The sequence below is a fragment of the Aquarana catesbeiana genome, linkage group LG04 (genome assembly GCF_042186555.1).
Source record: "Aquarana catesbeiana isolate 2022-GZ linkage group LG04, ASM4218655v1, whole genome shotgun sequence".
In the NCBI taxonomy this organism is placed as follows: Eukaryota; Metazoa; Chordata; class Amphibia; order Anura; family Ranidae; genus Aquarana; species Aquarana catesbeiana.
Genome location: NC_133327.1, coordinates 385808615 through 385832922, shown reverse-complemented (window position 1 = coordinate 385832922; position 24308 = coordinate 385808615). Strand labels below are relative to the sequence as shown.

The following is a 24308-nucleotide window of genomic DNA, read 5'->3' as shown; positions in this document are numbered from 1 at the left end:
ATGTGCCACTTTACAGGCCGACAGACTAAGGGGACCCCCCAGGCACTATATTTAAAGGAATTTTTCTTTTTTATTGTTTCACTCTAAGCATTATTAAATCACTGCTCCTTTAAGAATGATCTTTTTTAAATACTTTTTTGCATTAATACATGTCCCCCAGGGCAGTACCCGGACCCCCATACCCTTTGTATGCCCAATAACTTGCATATAAACCTTTTAATTGGGCAGTTTTGATTTCCAGTTCAGGTCCTATAGACTTTAATGGGGTTCATTGTTCGGCTCCAAACTTTTGCCATGTTTGAAAGTTCTGACGTGAACTGAACAGAGGGTCGTTCGGCCCATCTTTAATAGGGGGGTTAACCTGGTCCCTATGCTGGATGACATTGAGGAAGTTACTCTCAACCTCTCCATTCTGTAGTTTGCCTTATAGGGACCACAATATGTGCATTTGGATGTGCTTTATCTCCTGCATGGTAGGAAGAGACCATCACTGGAGGGGTTTGTGTTTCCTTGGAAACAGTAGTCAGCTCCTATTGCCGCCCTACTACAGACACTCCTAGTGGGAAAGAGCACGTGTTCGGGGTCCTCTTGTGTTTGAATTATCGAGAGTCAGGCCCTCCTTCTGTGACTGATTCACAGCCTCTATGAAAAGTTCTTCAAAAATGTGTTTCCTGCTCCTGTCATTATTCACGTGATCAGTCTTAGCTCTCTGGCAAAGGTTTCTCCCCCTCATTCCATGGCTATGGACACTCCACTGGATCATGGTGAGTTGTGGGACTTGTATTTCCATGTCATGGATCAGGTACACAGGCCCGGCAGGTTCTTGTAATACTGCTGGGTATCCTTGTTAAAAGGTCTGCTTTTTGGTCTATGTTGCTGCACCAGGGTGGGATTTGGGTGGGAGGCACCTCTTGTGCTGTTTTTCCTCCTTGTTTGTTTCTCTGTCTTAAGGTGGTTCAATTAGGGCAACTCCTTAGGTATTTGACTATACCCTTAGTGTATTATGCTAGAAAGGTCTGTAGCTTGATTATCACGTACGAGATTGGATGGTATTCCTAGACATCTCTACTCCTTCTTAAAACCTATATTCCCTGATTCCTGGGGTCAGAAGTTTAAGGCTTTGGCCCTTTGTCACCCTTAGACCCAGTGGCGACTGGTGCTCAAAATATTTGGGGGGGCGCAAGCAAACTGAATTTTTTTTTAAAATAAACAGCCGCACTGTGCCATTAATTGCAGCCACTGTGTCCATAAAATGCAGCCACTGTGCCTATCATATGCAATCACTGTGCCCATCATATGCAGTCACTGTGCCCCATAAAATGCAGCCACTGTGCCATCAATTGCAGCCTCTGTGCCCATCATATGCAGCTTCTGTGCCCATCATATGCAGCTTCTGTATCAATCATATGCAGCCTCTGTGCCCATCATATGCAGCCTGTGCCCATCATACAGCCTCTGTGCCCATCATATGCAGCCTGTGCCCAACTGCCCATCATATGCAGCCTCTGTGCTTATCTTATGCAGTCTGTGCCCATCATATGCAGCATGTGCCTGTCATATGCAGCCTGTGCCCGTCATATGCAGCTTCTGCTCATCATATGCAGCCTATGCCCATCTTATGCAGCCTGTGCCCATCATATGCAGCTTCTGTGCCCACCATGTGACCCCCCCCCACTCGCCTTACCCCATCCGGGTGACGGCAGCGAGCTGTGGGATGGGCAGGCAATGGCTCCTGCATCCTGTGCGCCTCCTCCTCTATTCTGGGCTGTTGGGTCCTCACCTCCTGTGTCAGCAGCGGCGGGGGAGGAGTCCGATTCTGAAGCTTCTTCCCCTGTGTGTCTCTTCCGCCAAAGTGTCTTTGGTCAATCGGGAAAAGGTCTCACTGACCTGCCTCCTGATTGGTAGGGAGGCAGCACTGTGGTGTAAAAATAGGGAAAATTAATTTGCTATGGTCACACAACAGGGTGGGATCAGGGCGCACTCTCTGCGCCCCAAGCTCACCCTTTTTTGAAGCCTATTAGAGCCTCAGGCTCTAATCAGGTGCTTAAAAAAAACACCCCCTCCCACGCTGCCATCCTGAAAGGGGCCGGATGCATGGATAGAGAGGCGGCAGAAGGGATTAGGGGGGGCAGCGCCCGTGCGCGCACAATGCACGGGCCGCCCCTGCTTACCCCAGCTGGACTTGCCTTGTGGACCTTATTTCCAATTTTCCCTTAGAAATTTTTTTTGAGGCTAGGAAATCTTTGAGTGTTATCTTTGTTGATTATTCTTGTTTTTGGTCTGTTCTCCCCATTTAGATAGTTCTATTACTCCTTTTGTTGGTGTTGCTTGGATCACAGCTTTTGCAGTGATTCTTGTACAGCTTGATACTCTGTGATCTCCCCTAGGTTTTTACCTCTTCTGGTTCAGATTCTGCCATAGGGCCATCTGCAGCAACCAGAAGGCCCAATCTATCTATCTTAGATCCCTCACTGGCTGTTGCCTACTCTTACATTGGACTGCTTTTGGATGTCCCAACTGTTAAAGAAATCACAAATTCATGTGTCCCTCAATGAACATTAAAGAAAATAAGGTTTTTGTATTTATCCTGAAATTATCTTGTAATCTATTGAGGGACACAGGTCCCATCCCTCTGTTTTCATTGGCCTTATGTACTGCTTTCTCACAATACTGAGGTATGATGGTTAGAGATGGGGTTATACAGGGTTTACCTTCAAGGTTTTTTTCTGTTTGTCCAAACCTTTCTGCAAGAAGCAGCATGTAACCCAACTGTTTTATGATTTCTGAATTCCTGTATCCCCATAGTGTAGTTCAAAAATATTTTTATTGTTACATCAATGATGGGAAACACTGCAGCCTGCTTTCAATTTTATTAAATGTGTAAGCACCTAGCTTGCCTTATCTCTGGTTGGGAGCACTGAGGCAAATAGACACCAACATGATGGATATGGTGAAACTGTCAACATTGAAACTGCAGGAGCGCAGACTTGAAATAATGCAGAGACAGACACTAAGGAATAAGGATTTTTTCTCTACAGTATTTCAAAAACACAAGGCATTCTGTAAATGGTGTAGGAGAGAGCTGGGCGAAAAAAACAATGTACTCTGTGAAACCCACAGCTCTCCTATCTACAGCAGGCTTGAAGCACAGCGAGAGCTTTAGTATCTTAGAAAAGAAAAGTTTTGATGTTAAAGTACTGTGAACTGATTACAGTTGAGCAGGTTTAACATTTGCTTACACATTAGAACTTTCAAAAAATCTCTATGCATTTGGACTTTAAATAATTGGCCTCTATCAGAAATCAGACTGATTTACTATATTTACTTACCATTTGGAAGGAACACAGAAAAACAAGCTGAAATAGCAGTGATCTGTTGGAGGTGTATTTGGTGGCAGGTTTGATAGATTTATGCAGCTGGAGCATGTTTATTTTTAGGTTTATTTGCCAAGTTATAACTTATGTAACTGCCACTTTATGATAGAGTTTATGATAAGAGATGTAGGATCGCACAGCTCTTCCATCATGATTTTATTGTCATGTATATTTAATAAATTTTGCATGTTCCCTTAGGTCCTGCAAAAACAGCTGGAAACTGTGAAGCAGGAGGAGATGTCCTTACTAAGCAAACACAAAGAGATGGAAAGCGAGCTAGCAGCTGCTCGGGAACGTCTACAGCAGCAGGCAACAGAACTTGTGCTAAAAGCCAGTAGGTGGTTTGTGTATATATATATATATATATATATATATTGGATATACATGATGGAAACTCAACAAAGAACATACATTCATAAAGTATAGTCTCTTAGCATTTGGTGGTAATCAACCATTGGCCCTACCACACATGAAAACCATACATTTTTTTTTACTTTGTTTAAGTTTATGGTATCATTGCCATGATGTGTGGTGCAAAACTATAGGTATGCCCAGCTTGCTTAATCCCAGTTTAGGGGCATATAGACTCTATCATGACAGAATACACTGATGCCATCAACAATAGAGCTGCAGGATGAGGGCAAACTTGATATCCAGCAAATTATATAATCCATCATTAACCCACTCATCACATTTGGATTTATAGTGGAAAATAAAAGATCACTTAACCCACAAAAGAGCCTATACATAATCAGGTGTTTATTTTACGACCTTTTTTTAACAACAGCGGGACTTATAATTTACAGTCATCAAACAAGGAATTTATTTACCGTATTTATCGGCGTATAACACGCACAGGCGTATAACACGCACATTCATTTTAAGAGGGAAGTTTCAGGAAAAAACTTAAATTTTAAATAAGGAACTTTGAAGCAAAATAAGGGTCAGTGTCCATCTGTAGCTTCACCAGTGCCATCAATGCAGCCTCATCAGTCCACATCAGTGCAGCAGCCTCACCATTGCCATCAGTGCAGCCTGATCGATGCCCATCTGCAGACTAGAGGGGACAGAGAGGGGGCGGGACAAGCGCCGACAGATTACATACAGTGACAATCTCCTATGATAGACAGAACAGTGTTCCAATGGCGGCCCAGGAGACGGGACTTCCTATTACAGAGGCCACCAAGTAAACAGGAGTTTCTCACTGTATGTAATCTGACGGCGCTCGTCCCGCCCCCTTCCCTGTCCCCTCCGAGGCAGCTAAAATTGAAATATTGGCGTCTAACACACACGCGCTATTTGCACCCAATTTTCATGGTGAAAAAGTGAGTGTTATATGCCAATAAATACAGTACTTACTATTTCCCAATTAACCTGCTTTTCTGTCCAGGGATAGCTGCCCATAAGGTCAATAAATTTTTAGTGCTTCACTATTTTTTTTTTATTGCGGTCTCTGTTCATTATACCCTTACTGCTACTTCCAAGTGGGATCAGTAACCATGGCAGGAAGTGGGAGAAAATGTTCCCAATGGGGGCAAAGACAGCACTATAATATGTTCCACAAAGGTTGGCAGGTTGGGGTGTTGTGAAATCAAACATGGATGTGGTCTAACAGGGTATCATCCCGATATGTGTACTATAACAAAACTCTAGTTGAACGGGACTTTGAATATACCACTGGTGACCACCAAATATAATAACATCCAACCTACATAAAGGTTAACAGTTTTATTGAATATAAATAATATTATATCAGCATATTAACCCTTATAGTAAGTCCATACTAATACCCAGCATGTCACTATCATAAACAATGTATTCATTTACAAATCTCCCATAGAGGGGTGCTACTCACCTTATAAAGACTCAGCTAGATTGGTTCAAGAGCAATATTTAGGAGTCACGGCAAAGTATCTGACTATGAGTGAACTATTTGGAAGTATAATGCTAGCAGAGAGGTGTCAACAACAGGGTGTCTCCTACCCTTCATGTATCAGCCACCTACAAAACATCTTTTTCTGTAGAGGTGTTTTTATGATTGTGATTAACATCTTTTAATATTATTCATTGTGGGTCCTGAGGAAGCGGTGTGGCTGCAAAACCCATAGACCCCTCCCAAGGACATACATCGAAAGTGTGATGAACTACCTTGTTACAGCTTTTTATATGATGTTTACAAATATTACATCAGAATTTTAATTTATATTCAATAAAATTACATCTAAAAAAATTAACCCAGCCTTGTGAACCATCCAATCATTATTCCCCTGAGGAAGGCACGTCATATCCCTGTGTCGACACGCGTTGGGGATGGGACAGGATGGTGCAGGAAGCAGCACAGATGCTTGTCTGAGCAGCGGAGGAGACCATAACGGACACAGCCTTACTGGATTTTATATATCTGCCTGCTGTAGAGTGGTGCTCTGTAAGCATCCAGAAAGTGTGAGTACCCTGGAGACTCTGTCTTTTAATAAATGTTGTTTTAAACGATAAAACACTATCCCAGCCTACTTTTTCACACATGTATTGAGGACAGCACCATTGAACAACATAGGATCCTGCAAAGTCCACCACTTTTCATAGAGCCCAGAGGTGGTTCAACTATGTTGTAGACCAAACTTAATTGTGCCGTCACACACCCTGAGGTGAGCAGAATCACCCGGGTGGGGTGGGGGGACGGGTTGGGGGCACGAGTATGACATTTATTTATTTGAAAATTATAAGAGGACTTTTTTGAAAAATTATGATTTGTGCACTTTTTGTTTCACTCATTTGATGATTTTTTGTTAGTTTGTTGTCACATCAGTACTCTGTAATAAGTATATATCAGTCACTTATGATCTATTATTGGCACGTTAGCACTTTATGTAAATAATCAGTATTTACATATGGATTAATATGTGTATTGCATATATGAATTACTGTACACTGAGGATGTTTGTTTCTTTGTATAGCACTGCACATTATTTTGGTTTATTCAGTAAAATTGTTAACTTTTATGTAAGTTGGATGTCATTATATTTGGTGGTCACCAGTGGTATATTCAAAGTCCCATTCAACTAGAGTGTTGTTATGCTAAAACATGTTACAATTCTTGATCAATCCACCACTATATGCTCAAAACACTTACCAGACAAAATTGCTGGTGTCTCTAAAAACCAGCAAACATGCATAAAGTAAGCTGAAATCCCTCTATGGATCTTCATATGGTTGTCACAGCACCGCACGGCCATAATGACTCCACTCACATAGAGCCACAACACCCCATAAATATTGTAAGGGGAGAAAGAGAAAGGCCTTCATAGTGTAGAACTGTATTTTGATTAATAAAAAAGGAAATTACACCAACCACTTACATTTAAAAGTGTCTAACTGACACTAGTACATTTTGCTATTCAATCGTATACGAGTTGGCTCCAGCTACTAGCTAAAACACACAAAAAACACCAAACATTCTGTAACAAAGATGGACGCACTTTCAACATCAAGCAGTTCATCTGTTGTAGCACCTAGTTTGTTGTATATGGACTGAGGTGCCCATGTGGGCTCATCTATGTTGGAAGGACGGTGCGTGCCATGCAGATACGTTTTGGCAAACATCGCAGGTTCATAGAGAAGAAAGTAGAAAAACACAGTGTCCCACGTCATTTTAAACACAACCATGGTGGTAGCACTGAAGGTTTGGAACTCTTTGGCATCAAGTCTATATCTATGACGATCCCGGAAGGCGAAAGATTTGCTCGTTTATGTAAACGAGAATCTTTTTGGACTTTTACTTTAAACAGCATGACACCTGATGGGTTAAATGTGGAATTTCAGATAGGTACTCTAATATGAAATATTACCATTACACTAAGGGGCACATTTTTTCTGCACATTTTTTCTACATATATATTTTTTATATATATATTTTTCTACATATATTGTATATATTATATTATCTTTCATATTTGATAGTTTGATATATATATTTATTATCCCTTTTATACTGCATACTTTTGACATAATTGATTACACAATCATTTTATAAAGTTGTAGAAAACAGGAATAAAGGAATATAGATTAAAAATCAGAAATTAAGAACTACAAATTTTTAAAAATCAAAAATTAAAAATGATAAATGATAAATTAAAAATTAAAAAAATAAAAATTAGATTTTAAAAATTATTGATAGGTAATTACTATTATAGAATCATTAGAAATGTGATAAGTTATTTAAATCAAAATGATGAGTCTAATATATTAAAATAAGGATAAATATAAGGATGATTTTAAGTCACAACATGATATTCTGAAAATAGTTCTCTAAGCATGTATATAGTTAATGACGATGATGAGAATCAAATTTTAATCTAATTTTATTTTTTGTGTGTGTCCTTCAATGCACATGTATATATATATATGTACATATATATAGTAATTTTTTTAATATTTTAAGAGTTTTGTGTATATTTTTAAATAGTGTAATTAAACATTATATCTATGTGGAATGTTTATCCCTTTCATGACTAAGCCTATTTTTGAAATTTGGTGTTTACAAGTTAAAATCCATATTTTTTGCTAGAAAATTACTTAGAACCCCCAAACATTATATATATTTTTTTAGCAAAGAATCTAGAGAATAAAATGACGATTGTTGCAATATTTTTTATCACACGGTATTTGTGCAGCGGTGTTTTAAACGCAAATTTTTGGAAAAGTGACACTTTCATGAATTTTAAAAAATCCAAACAGTAAAGTTACCCCAATTTTTTTGTATAATGTGAAAGATGATGTTACGCCGAGTAAATAGATACCAAACATGTCACCCTTTATAATTGCACGCACTCGTGGAATGGCGACGAACTACGGTACCTTTGAATTTCCATAGGCGACGCTTTAAAAAAATTTTACGGTTACCAGGTTTGAGCTACAGAGGAGGTCTAGGGCTAGAATTATTGCTCTCGCTCTGACGATCGCGGCGATACCTCACATGTGTGGTTTGAACACCGTTTACATATGCGGGCGCGACTTCCGTATGCGTTTTCTTCGCTGCGCGAGCTCGCGGGGACAGGGGCACTTTAAAAAAATTTTTTTTTTTTTTTTTATTTAATTTATTTATTTTTGTACTTTATAAATTGTGTTTAAATTTTTTTTTTTTTTTTTTTACTTTTATTGCTGTCACAAGCAATGTAAACATCCCTTGTGACAGTAATATGTGGTGACAGGTACTCTTTATGGAGGGATGGGGGGTCTAAAAGACCCCCCATCCCTCCTTTACACTTCAAAGTATTCAGATCGCCGAAAACGGCGATTCTGAATACTGTGTACTTTTTTAAATTCGGCGCCATTGGCAGCCGAGTAAACGGGAAGTGACGTCATGACGTCGCTTCCGCATTTACAAGAAGAAGGCTGGAACGAAGCCGCTCGCAGCTTCGTTCCAGTCCGCCCCCAGCCGCCGAAGGCAGCGGACCGGACACCGGGCCTCCCGATCGCACGGGAGGCCCGGTAACAGCGGCGGGAGGCGGCGGGAGGGGGGGGATGTTCCCTCCCGCTCCTCCGGTATAACAACCGAGCGGCTTTTAGCCGCATCGGTTGTTATATTCGGGTAGCCGATCGCCCGCTGAAAACAACGGTACCGGGATGATGCCTGCAGCTGCGGGCATCATCCCGGTATAACCCCGGAAAGCCGAGGACGCATATATGCGTTCGGTCGGCGGGAAGGGGTTATATTTCACAATTATTATCTTCTAATTTTTAATCTTATTAAAGCAAATGCATCAAAGTTGTACATATATATAATTTTTTCCTTTTCTTTCCCGAATGCTGTTGCTATGTATCAGGCCCTCCCCTCTATAAATATACATTAAAGATAGTTCCTGCTGTGAGCTCCGTGCTCCTGGCCTGTTGCATGGCATTGGCTGTTCCGTGGTAGGGGCGGGAGGTTCTTCACATTTAAAAGCAGGCTAGAGGAGAGAAGGGCGTGATCTGAAGAAGGAGGCTGCGCCTCCGAAACATGTTGTGGCAACTGCTCTGCTAGCTGGGAGGAGTTTCTTCACTCACTTCGGTCTTCCTTGTACGGCCACTAGTGATGTCATGCTGCGTTGGCGGGACCGTGCGAGTGTTATACAGCAAACACAGCATGACACGATGAGGAAACAGAGTTTGCTCTGACACATCCCCCATCCATATCACTCGTTTTTGGGGGGCTATCCATTCATTCAGTGTGAGAAAGTTCAGCGCTAGAACGTATTTAAATAGTCTGTAAGGCTATTTGATATATTAAAACAAGTGATATTTCTATCAGTGAATTAAATCCATAGATATGTGATACCTTATAAAAAATACCAAATAAAGAATAATTGTAATAAAATACTGGTCTTGGTTACATAAACTTAGTCCATATAAAGGTGACACAAAAAAAAAGTGAAACAAAAAATAGTAAACGTGTTGATAGAAGATCCACCACCACTCTTAGTGAAGTCTTACCAGAAAGATTGGACACAGATGGGCTTATACCCACTGGGTCAATCAAGCTTGTAAAGTGGGGATCCTTGATGGCAGCTACCACAGAGGACACAGTTCCAGGTGGCCCGGGTGCTTGCAATGATGCGTATTTTAAAGATAGGTCCATTCAGACATCAAAGATATATGTGAAAGAAATATGAGAACACATAGCGTGATACTGTATAAAAAAGCTCATAGCATGTTTATGGAGGGTAAAAACACTCACATTTCTGAGGATAAAAAAGCGCTTTGTAAGTAGAATATACGGCAGTGCCAGTGGTGTCAGTAGTCCGTCCCGATGCGCTTCGTCCTCTAGGACATCATCTGGGGTACCGTGCCACTGTATGTACTGCCTTATATATACATTAAGAAGGACCCCCTTGTTGAGACGTGGCTCCAATTGAATACGCTGTTCAATAACAGCAACTTCCGGGTATGGAAGATGGCGCTGACAGCGTGCGTTGCAAGCCTCGCTATGAGCGAGGACATTTGGAGCGCACGAATGAGAGGTACATCATACTGACAAAGTGTGTTGCAAGCCTCGTCCCTAATAAGGGAAGACACCCGGAACGCAGGGTTGAAGCACGGAAGTACATCAATAGTACAACGTCTAAATTGAAGAGCTGACGTCGTGACGTCACAACGCTACCTCCCAAGCCTCGATATGGGTGAAGGCAGGTGGAGCGCATAGCAGGAATGTCTTATATGCTGACAGCATGACGTTACCTCTCAGGCTTATATGTAACAAGAGGGTAATAATACCCGTAACAAAATACCTTACTTTTTAAAATGAACGTACGCATATCAAAAATGTTACAATAAAATAACGTATGCGTATGTGAATATAGAGTAAAAATAGACTGAGGGTCCTCGGTCCAAAGGTTAGAAAATGGGAGCATGTTATAAAAATAATATGTTTGTGTCCTACAGCTTCTTGGAGATAAGACAACTGTGATGACAGGACAGTATAAATGTGTATATTAGAATTAACAGACCTTACGGGGATATATATACAAAAATAGTTATATTTAAGAATGGCATTTGTAATAAATGGCGAGAAAACGAAAAAAAGGAACCCGAATGGATTTTAAACTGAAAATAATAATGGTAGTGTTCATATTGTAAATACATGTAAGAAAAAATGGAGCCCCGGCTTAACATGGAGCCCCATTGTGAAACATTCTTATACTGGATAAAATTATATGAACAATACACCCCAATGTAAACAAAAATTAAAAAAAAAGGATAAAAGAGAGAAATGAGAAATAAAAAAACAAACTTGTAATCATTTAAGACTGATTAATGAAGGCATTGATATCCAACTCGACATTGAGCCCCAATGACGAGTGAGATTGGAGCTCATAGATCCAGTACGTTTCTAACTGTGACACGCCCGAGTCAAAGCCCCTCCCCTCCAGGGGCGGGACATATTGATCTATAATAAGAAATTGTGATCCAGTTGGATCTCGGTTGTGATACTGTCTATAGTGCCTGGGAACAGTATGTTTGGTATCGCCCCCAATGATTTTTGCGACATGATCGCCTACCCGGATGGAAAAAGCCTGAGTAGTGCAGCCTACATAGTGCTTCCCGCACGAGCAGGTGATAAGATATACCACATATCTAGTTGCATAGGTACAAAACATTTTGATGGGGTAGGTTTTGTTAGTTACATTTGATCGAAATTCTAAAGTTTTATGTCTACCACATATATTGTATTGACACACTGTGCACTTCTTGCAAGGAAAATAATCCACCATCTCGTGAAAGAAGGTGGGACGCCTAGGGGGATCTATAATGTTAGGAGCAATTTTATTCTGTAGAGAGGGAGCTCCTCTATAGATGACTTTGGGTCCTTCCGGTAGGATAGTACCAAGGACGCGATCGTTCTTGAGCACTTCCCAGTGACGTTCGATGATAGTTTTGATATCTCTATGTTGAGTTGAAAATGAAGTCGACATAGAGTATTTAAAAGATTCATTGGGTATGCAAGGAGTTTTGGGAGTCAATAATGATCTCCTATCGGTTTGCATGGCATGTTGTACCTCCACCTCCAAAGTAGCTGAATCATACCCCTTATCTAGAAATTTTTGTTTCAAGGACAGTGCCTGGACTTGAAATGTGTCAATACTGATGCAGTTCCTTCTCAGCCTTAAAAAATGGCTTCAAGGGACTGATCTAAGCCAAGATTTATGGTGGCAACTGTCGATGGGTATAAAGCTGTTATGATCAGTTGGCTTAAAATGAGTTTGAAATTTGAATTGTCAGGAACTGATCTCAATATCTAGATCGAGAAAGTGTACTGATGTTGTTGAACTGTATTCAAGGGTTAGGGAAATCCCCCTGTCATTGCAATTAAGAAATGAAAAAAAGTCCTCAAGAGACTTGGGGGAACCATCCCATAGGAGGAGGATGTCGTCTATATATCTGGCCCACAAGACCAGAGACATCCTCCTCCCACTTGGCCATAAAAAGATTGGCGAGACTAGGGCGAACTTAGCCCCCATCGCCACATGTTTGTGTTGTAAAAAAAACTTGTTGTTAAACCAAAAATAATTATGTGTTGTGGCGAACTCTAATAGTTCGATGATGTATTGTCCTCGGATTTCAGTAAGAGACGGGTCTCTATTTAAAAAACGTGAGACTGCCTCGACGCCAAGAGTGTGTGGGATGCAGGTATATAATGATGCCACATCAGCAGTGGCTAGCAGGTAGTCACCCTGCACATCAATACCTTCCAACAGTCTAATGGTGTCTGTCGTGTCTTTCAAAAATGATGGCGTTTTTTTAACCAGTGGCTGTAAATAAAAGTCAATATAACGACCAATGCGGGATGTTATTGAATTTATACAGCTTACTATTGGTCTCCCTGGTGGATGCAGGGGGTCCTTATGAATTTTGGATAAGTGGTATATTGTAGGAATCCTGGGTGCTGCGGGTATTAAGTAGGCTTTCTCTTTTTTATTTAATATCTGTCTATCAAATCCTTTGTTAACTAGTAAAGTCGTGTCTTTTTTTAATCAGTTGGTGGGATTGTTGGGGAGTTCGATGTATGTATCACGATCACTGAGGATCCTGTGCATCTCAGAAATATAGTCGGATTTGTCTATTACAATAATTCCGCCCCCCTTGTCCGCTGGACGGACAATAAGATCTTTCTTGTCACATAATAATTTCAAACCGCTCTTGTTTAAAGAGTGATTATAGTGTTTCTTAATAGGTAAAGTGGCTAAGTCCTTAAGAACTAGATCCTTAAAGATCGTGACCGCAGGTGCGGTTGGTACAGGCGGATTAAATAAAGAAGGGTTTGCTAAACCGGAATGTACCGTCCCTGAGGTCACGGCCCGTTCTGCGTGTGGGGCCGTATTGGAAGCAAGATGGCGTTGAATGTTAATTTTTCTAATAAATTTCTGAATATCGATGACTGTGTTGAACTTATCCAATTTTTTGGGGCGCAAACTTAAGGCCCTTGTCGAGAATAGCCAATTCCTCTTTAGTTAATTGTTTTGTGCTCAGATTAAATACTCCTTGGCCTGTTAGACTCTTTTTCTTTTTCCTCTGAATTCTCCTCCCCCCTCTGGAGCCTCTCTTGGGTCAGATGACCTTTGTGGTCCTTGCCCATCCTGGTGAAAATCCTTATTGTAAAGGTCATGGCCATATTGACCCTGGCCATAGGGGGTTCCATCATATTCATCTCCATAATCATTGTAATTATCATGGAGAGGGGCAAATCTATTCTGAGTGCTAATGGGGGGGTAGTTGTAATAATGGGAATCTCGATCATGGGGTGTACCATAATGATTGTACCTCCTGGGGGAATCTGTAGAAACCCGGTTTCCCTGTTCATAGGGTGGCTTGAAGTCATATTGATTACCTCTGGGTTTCCCTCTTCCTCCTTTTTTGGTGTAATTACCAGCACCACCTCTAGATGTATGGGGTGGAGTATAGTAACTAGGATGTCTACCTCTCGGGGGGGGGGGCACTCCCTACTATTATAAGGATTGATCTTAGGTTTAGGTGGAAATCTAGGATGCCTATTGCTGGCTAGGCTGGTATTTCTCTGGTCCCCAATAGGTTGTATAGCTGGTTGATTAGCTACAATAGGAGGGTCAGGAGTGGTGATAGGTGTAATGGTTCCCTGCCATCTAAACACCATCCCCGACTTATAGTCCCCAACATCCCTGGAGTATTTTTTATGTTTTTTATTCTTTTGATCTCTATCTTCTTTCTCCAGATGTAGCTGGAGATTGGAAGAAAGAGAATTGTATTCAGAGGAGTTCTTGTGGGCTGAAAGTTTATCCTTCAGTTCCTTCATCTCCTTATCTAATGCTTGGAGTCTGATAGTTTTTCTTGTAATGAGAAAAACAAGGAGTTTGGTACCCATCTCATTAAAGTAATTATACCAAGATTGTAGGTCTGAGTCTCCTTGCTGTGGGTGAACTTCCCACATCAGACTTCTGGGAACCATGTTTTCTGATACATATTGTTCAAGAAAGGCTATGTCCCACTGAAGGTGTAATTCTGAGGTCATAGTATTTTTTAATCTTAAAAAAAGGCCTCCTATTTCAGCATCATTATTAGTTCATGTAAATACACCCTCAGTGTTAACTTTGCGTGTTGCCCTGTATTTAAATACATCCATTTAGGAATGTGAACCTGTACGATATGCGAGACTGCGGCAATATAAATAGATCAAGCAAAATGTGAAAAGAAAAATGTGTATATATCGCGCTGTCTTCTATAGGTTAAACTGAATAAGCAGCTGACACAACAAGTGATCCAATCTTGCAAGGAATATACAGTGTGAGAAAGTGCAGCGCTAGAATGTATTTAAATAGTCTGTAAGGCTATTTGATATATTACAACAAGTGATATTTCTGTCAGTGTTAGGAAACCAAAGTAGATATGGCGCTGTTCTACTGCTAACACATAGTGGTGTAAAAATACTTAAGCTGCTTCCTTTGGAAAAATCCTGAAGACTAAGAAGATATTATACCCTGTAAATTATAAGTGTATAATGCAAAATAAACTAAACCAAAAATTACTTATACAGCGTGGTCTTGCATTGAAACTAAAATCAACCAAAGTGTGTGATCCTTGGTGTGGAAAATCAATATATAACCGTTAAAAATAAAGTACTTATAAAAACTGTTGTGCGTGCTGAAGTACTCTAAGGTGCAATTGTATTGCACGCACAACAGTTTTTATAAGTACTTTATTTTTAATGGTTATCATATATATTGATTTTCCACACCAAGGATCACACACTTTGGTTGATTGGTAGAACAGCACCATATCTACTTTGGTTTCCTAACATTGACATTGCTCCACTATTTAGTACTCAGTCCTTTGCACGGAGATTTCCTTTTTTTCTTTATATTTCTATCAGTGAATTAAATCCATAGATATGTGATACCTTATAAAAAATACCATATAAAGAATAATTGTAATAAAATACTGGTCTTGGTTACATAAACTTAGTCCACATAAAGGTGACACAAAAAAAAGTGAAACAAAAAAACATTCATTCAGGCCAGGAGAGGAGACATCTGCTTTGCTGTACATGCGACCCTCTGATTCATGTTTGTGAGTGTAACCCTTTTAACTTGAATCTGCATCTTTGCCATTAAACAGTATTACACTAGGGCAGCCTTGCGCTCTCTTCTCTTTGTACATTCCAGCCACTAGCTACCTGGCTGCGAGCCTAGGCTTGATACACCATGGTGACGTCACGTCCACTGTTGGTTTTTTGGTGGACCATAATGGATAAAACTTTTTTGGGTATAGTTATAAGAGTTTATTGATTTAAATTGCACCTATTACTTTAGTAAAATTGCACGTTACTTTAGTTTGATACACTATTTGATGATGTAATTTTATTGATGCATTTTTATTTAATTGTTGTTTCATTACTGGATATTTCACATACAGTCAGGTCCATAAATATTGGGACATCGACACAATTCTAATCTTTTTGGCTCTATACACCACCACAATAGATTTGAAATGAAACAAACAAGATGTGCTTTAACTGCAGACTTTCAGCTTTAATTTGAGGGTATTTACATCCAAATCAGGTGAACGGTGTAGGAATAACAACAGTTTGTATATGTGCCTCCCACTTTTTAAGGGACCAAAAGTAATGGGACAATTGGCTGCTCAGCTGTTCAATGGCCAGGTGTGTGTGATTCCCTCACTATCCCATTTACAAGGAGCAGATAAAAGGTCCAGAGTTCATTTCAAGTGTGCTATTTGCATTTGGAATCTGTTTGCTGTCAACTCTCAATATGAGATCCAAAGAGCTGTCACTATCAGTGAAGCAAGCCATCATTAGGCTGAAAAAACAAAAAAAACCATCAGAGAGATAGCAAAAACATTAGGTGTGGCCAAATCATCTGTTTGGAACATCCTTAAAAAGAAAGAACGCATCGTTGAGCTCAGCAACACCAAAAGACCTGGAAGACCACGGAAAACAACTGCGGTGGATGACCAAAGAATTCTTTCCCTGGTAAAGAAAACACCCTTCACAACAGTTGGCCAGATCAAGAACACTCTCCAGGAGGTAGGTGTATGTGTGTCAAAGTCAACAATCAAGAGAAGACTTCACCAGAGTGAATACAAAGGGTTCACCACGAGATGTAAACCATTGGTGAGCCTCAAAAACAGGAAGGCCAGATTAGAGTTTGCCAAACAACATCTAAAAAAGCCTTCACAGTTCTGGAACAACATCCTATGGACAGATGAGACGAAGATCAACCTGTACCAAAGTGATGGGAAGAGAAGAGTATGGAGAAGGAAAGGAACTGTTCATGATCCAAAGCATACCATCTCATCGGTGAAGCATGGTGGTGGTAGTGTCATGGCGTGGGCATGTATGGCTGCCAATGGAACTGGTTCTCTTGTATTTATTGATGATGTGACTGCTGACAAAAGCAGCAGGATGAATTCTGAAGTGTTTCGGGCAATATTATCTGCTCATATTCAGCAAAATGCCTCAGAACTCATTGGACAGCGCTTCACAGTGCAGATGGTCAATGACCCCAAGCATACTGTGAAAGCAACCAAAGTTTTTTAAGGGAAAGAAGTGGAATGTTATGCAATGGCCAAGTCAATCACCTGACCTGAACAGATTGAGCATGCATTTCACTTGCTGAAGACAAAACTGAAGGGAAAATGCCCCAAGAACAAGCAGGAACTGAAGACAGTTGCAGTAGAGGCCTGGAAGAGCATCACCAGGGATGAAACCCAGCGTCTGGTGATGTCTATGCGTTCCAGACTTCAGGCTATAATTGACTGCAAAGGATTTGCAACCAAGTATTAAAAAGTGAAAGTTTGATGGATGATTGTTAATCTGTCCCATTACTTTACATTACATTAAATTAAATACCCTCAAATTAAAGCTGAAAGTCTGCAGTTAAAGCACATCTTGTTTGTTTCATTTCAAATCCATTGTGGTGGTGTATAGAGCCAAAAAGATTAGAATTGTGTCGATGTCCCAATATTTATGGACCTGACTGTATTTCAGAGTTAGTGTTGTTTTTCATTTTTATTTTATGTTGGGAGTTTTTAGCTCACTTTTAATTTAGCCACTGCACTGATCTTCAATACTGTGGTGCAGTTCACTAATATTCAGCACTAAAACATAGCAGCATTTCTAAAGGTTTCATACATATTCCAAAACTGAAATTAAAAAGCATTGTGTAGACGCTTACTTTAACCACTTGATATCCGCACTATAGCCGAATGACCGCTACAGCGCGGACCTCAATTCCCGGGAGGCCGTCATATGACGGCCTCCCCTGTGCACACGCCCTGCGCGCGATGTGATCACCGAGTCACTGAGACTCGGGTGATCACCGATCCAAGTAAGGGGCCGGTCCCGGTCCCTTACCATGTGATCAGCTGTCAGCCAATGACAGCTGATCACATGATCAAAACAAAAGCTATGTGATCGTTTTTTTTTTTTCTCCTCGCGCTGACAGTGGGACAAGGGACATCGGTCCCAAAGAGGAGGAGGCAATAATGCCTCATACGTGCCACCAGTACCCCCTGCCAGTGCCACCTGACATTGCCACCTGACAGTGTCCACAGTGCCCACCAGTGCCACCTATCAATGCCCATGAGTGCTACCTATCAATGCCTACAAGTGCCACCTATCAATGCCGACAAGTGCCACCTATCAGTGCCCACCAGTGGTGCCAGTCAGTGCCACCTAGCAATGTTGCCTATCAATGTACCAGATCAGTGCCCATTATTGCCACCAATCAGTGCCCATCACTGCCACCCATCAGTGCCCATCACTGCCACCTGTCAGTGCCGCCTCATCAGCGTACATCAATGAAGGAGAAAAATTACCCTTTTTAAAATTTTATAACAAAATATAACATTTTTTTTTTTAAATTCGGTCTTTTTAAATTTTTTTAACAAAAACTAAAAACTGCAGAAGTGATCAAATACCAACAAAAGAAAGCACTATATGTGGTGAAAAAATGATAAAAATTTAATTTGGGTACAGTGTGGTATGATCGCGCAATTGTCATTCAAAGTGCGTCAGTGCTGAAAGCTGAAAATTGGTCTGGATAGGAGGGGGATTTAAGCAAGTAAGCAAGTGGTTAAAGGAAGACTCGCAGACTCAGCAGGCAATGATGCTAGATGGTCAGAATGATAACCTGGCAACTAGCTTTTTTTAAACAATATCTGTCATTTACATTTTTTTACAGTTCTGTCCCCTATGGGACAAAGTACATGTAGTATTTTCTCTCATGTTGCTAGGTGCTTTTAAACCTATCTATATCCTGCCCTTATTCCTTCCCTCCTGCTGTGGTTGATCCAACAACAGCTAGAAAGGAGACAGTTTCTTCATAACAATTGCTTATCTCCACTGTGAGCACTTTCCCAGCAAGAGGAATGCTGATGGAGGGGTGAAATGTCAGCCTCTGCATTTCTTTTGCAGTTGTTTGTCTTGGGGAAAATGCTCAGAGCAGAGACATGCTGCCATTCTCAAACAGACGTCTCCTTCCCAGCTGCTGTTAGATTGCCCGCTACAAGAGGGGAGGGGTGCAGTTTGGACCTCATAGCTAGGGTTAGAAAGGAACTTCAGGTGCTTTGTTCAACATGGGACAGAACTGTAAAAAAATTATAATGATAGATCTTCTTTAACCCCTTCCCGCCAACCGTACGCAGATATGCGTACTCGGCTTTCCGGGGTTATACCGGGATGATGCCTGCAGCTGCAGGCATCATCCCGGTACCGTTGTTTACAGCGGGCGATCGGCTACCCGTGTATAACAACCGATGCGGCTAAAAGCCGCTCGGTTGTCATACCCTAGGAGCGGGAGGGGACACCCCCCCTCCCGCCGCCTCCCGTCGCTGTTACCGGGCCTCCCGTGCGATCGGGAGGCCCGGTGTCCAATCGGGTACCTTCGGCGGCTGGGGGCGGGCTGGAACGAAGCTGTGAGCAGCTTCGTTCCAGCCTTCTTGTTGTAAACGCGGAAGCGACATCATGACGTCACTTCCCGTTTACTCGGCTGCCAATGGCGCCGAATTTAAAAAAGTACACAGTATTCAGAATCGCCGTTTTTGGCGATCTGAATACTTTGAAGTGTAAAGGAGGGATCAGGGGTCTTTTAGACCCCCGATCCCTCCATAAAGAGTACCTGTCACCACCTATTACTTTCACATTATACAAAAAAATTGGGGTAACTTTACTGTTTGGATTTTTTAAAATTCATGAAAGTGTCCCTTTTCCAAAAATTTGCATTTAAAACACCGCTGCAAAAAAAACGTGTGATAAAAAATATTGCAACAATCGCCATTTTATTCTCTAGATTCTCTGCTAAAAAAATATATATAATGTTTGGGAACTCTAAGTAATTTTCTAGCAAAAAATACGGATTTTAACTTGTAAACACCAAATTTCAAAAATAGGCTTAGTCATGACAGGGTGAAAAGATAAACAATGGCAACTACCATATTTGCTTAGTGATAGGTTTCCTTTAGCCCTCATGCACACAGGCTGTTAAAAAAACATTATGAAAACGCCAGTATCTTTGCAGTGATTTTTTTTAACTTTTTTCAGCTTTTTTCAGCGTTTTTGCAATAGCGTTTTTTAGCGTTTTTGAGCATTTTTGAGCGTTTTTCTGCGTTAGCGTTTTTGAGCGTTTTTTTTTTTCAATTTTTTTTTTTTTTTTTTCAATGGATCAAAAACGCTAAAAAACGTTGGTGAATGACGTTTTTGAGCGTTTTTTGAGCATTTTTGAGCGTTTTTGAGCGTTTTTCAGTGTTAGAGCGTTTTTACAGCTGAAAAACGTCTTTCAGAACCCACTGGTCCTGGGTTTTTTTTACAGCTTAAAAACGCCTATGCCACTTGCAGCTCAAAAACGCCTAGGTGGGCATGAAGCCATAGACTAACATAGACAGGCCTTTTTAAGCTGCAAAAAAAGCTCAAAAAAGCAGCTGTAAAAACGTCCGTGTGCATGAGGACTTAAGCCTAAATGCATCTTGATTATCCATGAATTCTAACTAAACAGTAAAATTTGCCTCAAAAATATGAAACATTTGGTTCCTAGAGAACCAATTCATACCAGTGCATTTTAGCACAGCTGTAAAATGCAGATCATCAGAAGGACATCTAATTTCCAACATGTCCTATTCACATCTTAAGGTTGCGTTCTGTAAAATGCAAAATGGATGTCAACAGACGTCTAAATGGATGTCAACGGATGTGAAAATAGATGTCAGCGGATGTCAGCGCTGTAAAGCAAGATGAAATATTGCTTTACAAAAGTGACCTGTGAGACCTGCATGATCCAGGACAGTTGAGGACCTGAGTTTGTGGTGGGTGTGGCAGTTATCAAGCTGCCTGACTGCAAAAATAAAGCAAGTGATCAGATGTCAATGGTTTAGTTACCTGTGTTGTACACTACACACAGCCAGTCTCATGTAAATCAGTTGTCTAGCTCCTCCAACAGAGTTGTACAGCTACACTTTTGCAGGAGCTTACATTCCATTAAAATCTAATATGTTCTTTCCAGCAGAAATTCCATATTTCCCATCCTTTTGTATTTTGTATTAATTTGTCACATTTGTTATAAATACAGCCATATGGCATTTTTCTTTCTTAATAGTGGGGGCATGCAATGATTGTCTAAAGGATTCACTATTTTTCTAGGTCATATTGGAATGCTTCAAGCCACACAAATGACACAAGAAGCCACCATACAGGACTTGGAGTCAGAAAAAGCTAGGATAAAAGAGAAAATAGTCAGACTTGAAGAAGAGCGGATTCTGCTTCAAACCAAAAATCAAAACCTAGATGAACGGCAAAGGCAACAGATCCTTGCGCTGGAGAAAGTAAGAAATGCCTTTTATCAATACTGTTGGACAACAAACTGTGTTAGTTACAGCTGTCCACCGTGTAATTGCTGAACAAGAGACATCTTTATTAAATCTTTCCACAGTGATAGAGCTTACACTTTTTTTCATTTACAGTGTCAAAACTGTGAAATGTTGTGTAATTTTGTTTCTCTAATGATCACAACATTATTTAAAAAATGTTGGATTGTTGAGTCATACTGTTTACATACTGTTTACCTTTCAAATATATATTTAAGGATTTCCTTTATTTATTGTCAGCATATTCAACATCACTATTACAGTGATCCATTCATATCAGATCCTGTCCTAGCATTATGCACACAGTCACACTGTTAAGATTCTACCTGTGTGGGTTCCTTGTCTGGACAGTCAGTGGAGTGCTCTGACGCTTGGCTGGTAGTTGGGCCTGCTCATTTTTTCCCCCTGGTGAGGTATCTGTTTCCTGCTGTAGTCCTCCTGCTTTCCCTGGGTCCTGGTATTCACCTGCTGTTTCGTTTGTCCCCACTGGCTGTTTGTTTCTGCTTCTCTTGTTGCTTCCTTTACTAATGTTTTTCTGCATTTTTCTGTGTCCTGGACTAGCATAACAACCTGGGTTATCTTTTACAGTGAGCTCTGCACATGCAAGGGTGTGACCATATGCTTTCTCCCTGGTTGGTCCATACTCTTTTAAAACCATAACCTTGTTGTAGCTGTAGCTTGGGGGGGGGGGGGGGGGGGGTGTCCATGTGTTTCCTATACACCTGCTGTTATTTCCTGTCGTTCTCATTATTCTGTCCTCATAGTGTGCCTATTTACCATGTTATTGCTAAATTCTTTTTTCTGTAGCCTTAGGCCTCATGCACATGAGACGCTGTTAAACGCGCGTTCAGAAGCAGTTGGACACTTTTTTCAACTGCCCCTGAACTCATTCAATGTTATCCTATGTGTCCATGTACACAGTCTTGTTTTTTGGCGTTTTTAGGCAGTTGCATTTAACCTTGTTTTTCCAGAAGCTAAAAAAAGGGTTCAGGCGCAAAAGTTTTCCACGTTTCAGATGCCAAATGCGGCTAAACGCCGGTACTGCGTTTACCCGCGTTTGCATTTATAAGTGTTTTTAAAGAAACCCTATATTTTGGACCAGAAAACACAGCAATATGATGGTAAACTGCAGCAGAGAAAGACATTTTGCGATCCGAATTTGGGGCCCCGTATCTCAGGGCCACTTAGTGCTAGGAACCCCAGCTTTGGATATGTTGTAGTGTTCCACTGTGTTAGCACACCAAATTTGGGGTTCCTAGCACCAAGTGGCCCTGAAATACGGTGCCCCAAATTTGGTTTGAAAAATGTCATTCTTGCTTCTAGACGCAAACACGGTTAAACGCGGCTAAACACGGCATGCAAACGCGGCAAAGCGGGCGTTTCTAAACACCGGTTTCAGCTTTTAAAACGTGTTCAGCAGAGTTTGCACCGGCGTCTCGTGTGCATGAAGCCTTAAGGTGATTGTAAAGCTACATTTTTTTAAAATAACAAACATGTTATACTTACTTGCTCTGTGCAGTGGTTTTGCACAGACCAGCCCCAGTCCGTCTCTTCTTGGGTTCCTCATTGGCGCTCCTGGCTCCTCCTCTAGTTCCAATGGTGGCACACCTGTGACTTGATGCCAAGCCACACTGTCTGTGTCTACTGACACAGACAGTGCAGCTCGGCCCACCCCCAGCTGCCTTGTTACTGGATTTGATTGACAGCAGAAGGAGCCAATGGCTCCCATGGCTATCAGTCTGCACTGTGAGGAGGGAGAGACCGGAGAGAGCAGCTGCTATCGTGCACAGCACTGGATAAAGATTAGGCTCAGGTAAGTATAAGGGGGGGCTGCACACAGAAGGTTAATAGTATGGTTTAAGGTAAAAAAAAAAAACCTTCTGCCTTTACAACCACTTTAACTTTGTTTCCTAGATTGTTTGATTCCTGGTAACTGTCTATTCTTAGTCTGCTTAGATCCTTGTACCTTCATAAGCCCGACATCCCTGATCTTTCTGACTTTTACTTTTTGACCTGTTGGACTTTCTGGAACTGACCACCTTCTTCACCTGATCTTACTAGTACTGTGCCTTCCCTGACTTTGGCTGTGTTAATGGCTACTTCCGTGCCTCAGCCTCTTGTTTTAAAGCTCAGGTATAATACCCCTAGCAAGAACAATGGTAATTCACCTTAGTGGTTCTTACCTCATCCTCGCCTAAGAATGGCCTTCTTTTAAGACCAACCAAGTATCAGTAAATGTATGTAATGTGTCCTCAGAAAGGTAGCCAAAATAGTCACCTACTCTTAACAGAAACCTGACTCTTGCTCACTTTAACACACAGGGCTGTGGGTAAATGTAGTGACTGAATCCAAAAGGGTACGCAAGGTTTGTATATTGTTTTGCTGCAATTGAATGCTACACTGTGAAGAAAACATGTATTTAATTACTATTTAATCTGTCAAGAAATGTGTGTAATGATGCACATAATGTTGCTATCCACCTACCTCTGCTGTGGTAAATGGCTGCATAGCATAAGGAGGATGACAAAGTATTTCAGAACCAGCAAGTCTCCACACTGCCCCACCTTATGCCTGCTCGTTGGACTCCTTAGCTCTTTCCCTTTAATCTATGTCCTCCCATCTGTCATCTACAGAGCTGACTCTCTCACAGATTTTTGGATTCAGCTTTTTTACAGTAACTCAATAGCAAGGTTTTGGAGGTGGGAGGGTCGCCAGTTAGGCACTGACTCTAAAAGATGTTGATATTTGCATAACGGAGTTCACTCTGGCTAGAATTTGAGGAATGTGCTAACATCCATGGGTGCCCACATTTAGTGTATATGTAAAGGTACTTAACACATTGGGGTTGAATTACTAAAGGCAAGTAGACTGTGCACTTTCCAAATGCAGTTGCACCCATTTTCTGCAGTTAATATAGTGTGGTAAAGCTTTACTTTATAAATAATACCCATTCAGGTGCAAGAAAATTTTAAAAAACAGCATGTTTGCTTGTTAATGATTGGATGATGGAAATCAGCAGAGCTTTATCACATTTTTTAACCTCTGGGGAAAATG

The 24308-nt window shown here is 41.0% G+C and overlaps 1 protein-coding gene across 5 annotated transcripts in view; it reads left to right on the top strand.

Annotated features, from left to right (window-relative positions):
* FAM184A (family with sequence similarity 184 member A) overlaps positions 1-24308 on the top strand; it is a 434097-nt gene that overhangs the window by 220503 nt on the left and 189286 nt on the right. For all 5 annotated transcript variants that reach the window (XM_073627163.1, XM_073627164.1, XM_073627165.1 and 2 more), the window contains 2 exons: positions 3573-3708; positions 21031-21212. In XM_073627163.1, coding sequence (XP_073483264.1) covers positions 3573-3708; positions 21031-21212 — 318 coding nt within the window. The remainder of the gene's footprint in view (positions 1-3572; positions 3709-21030; positions 21213-24308) is intronic.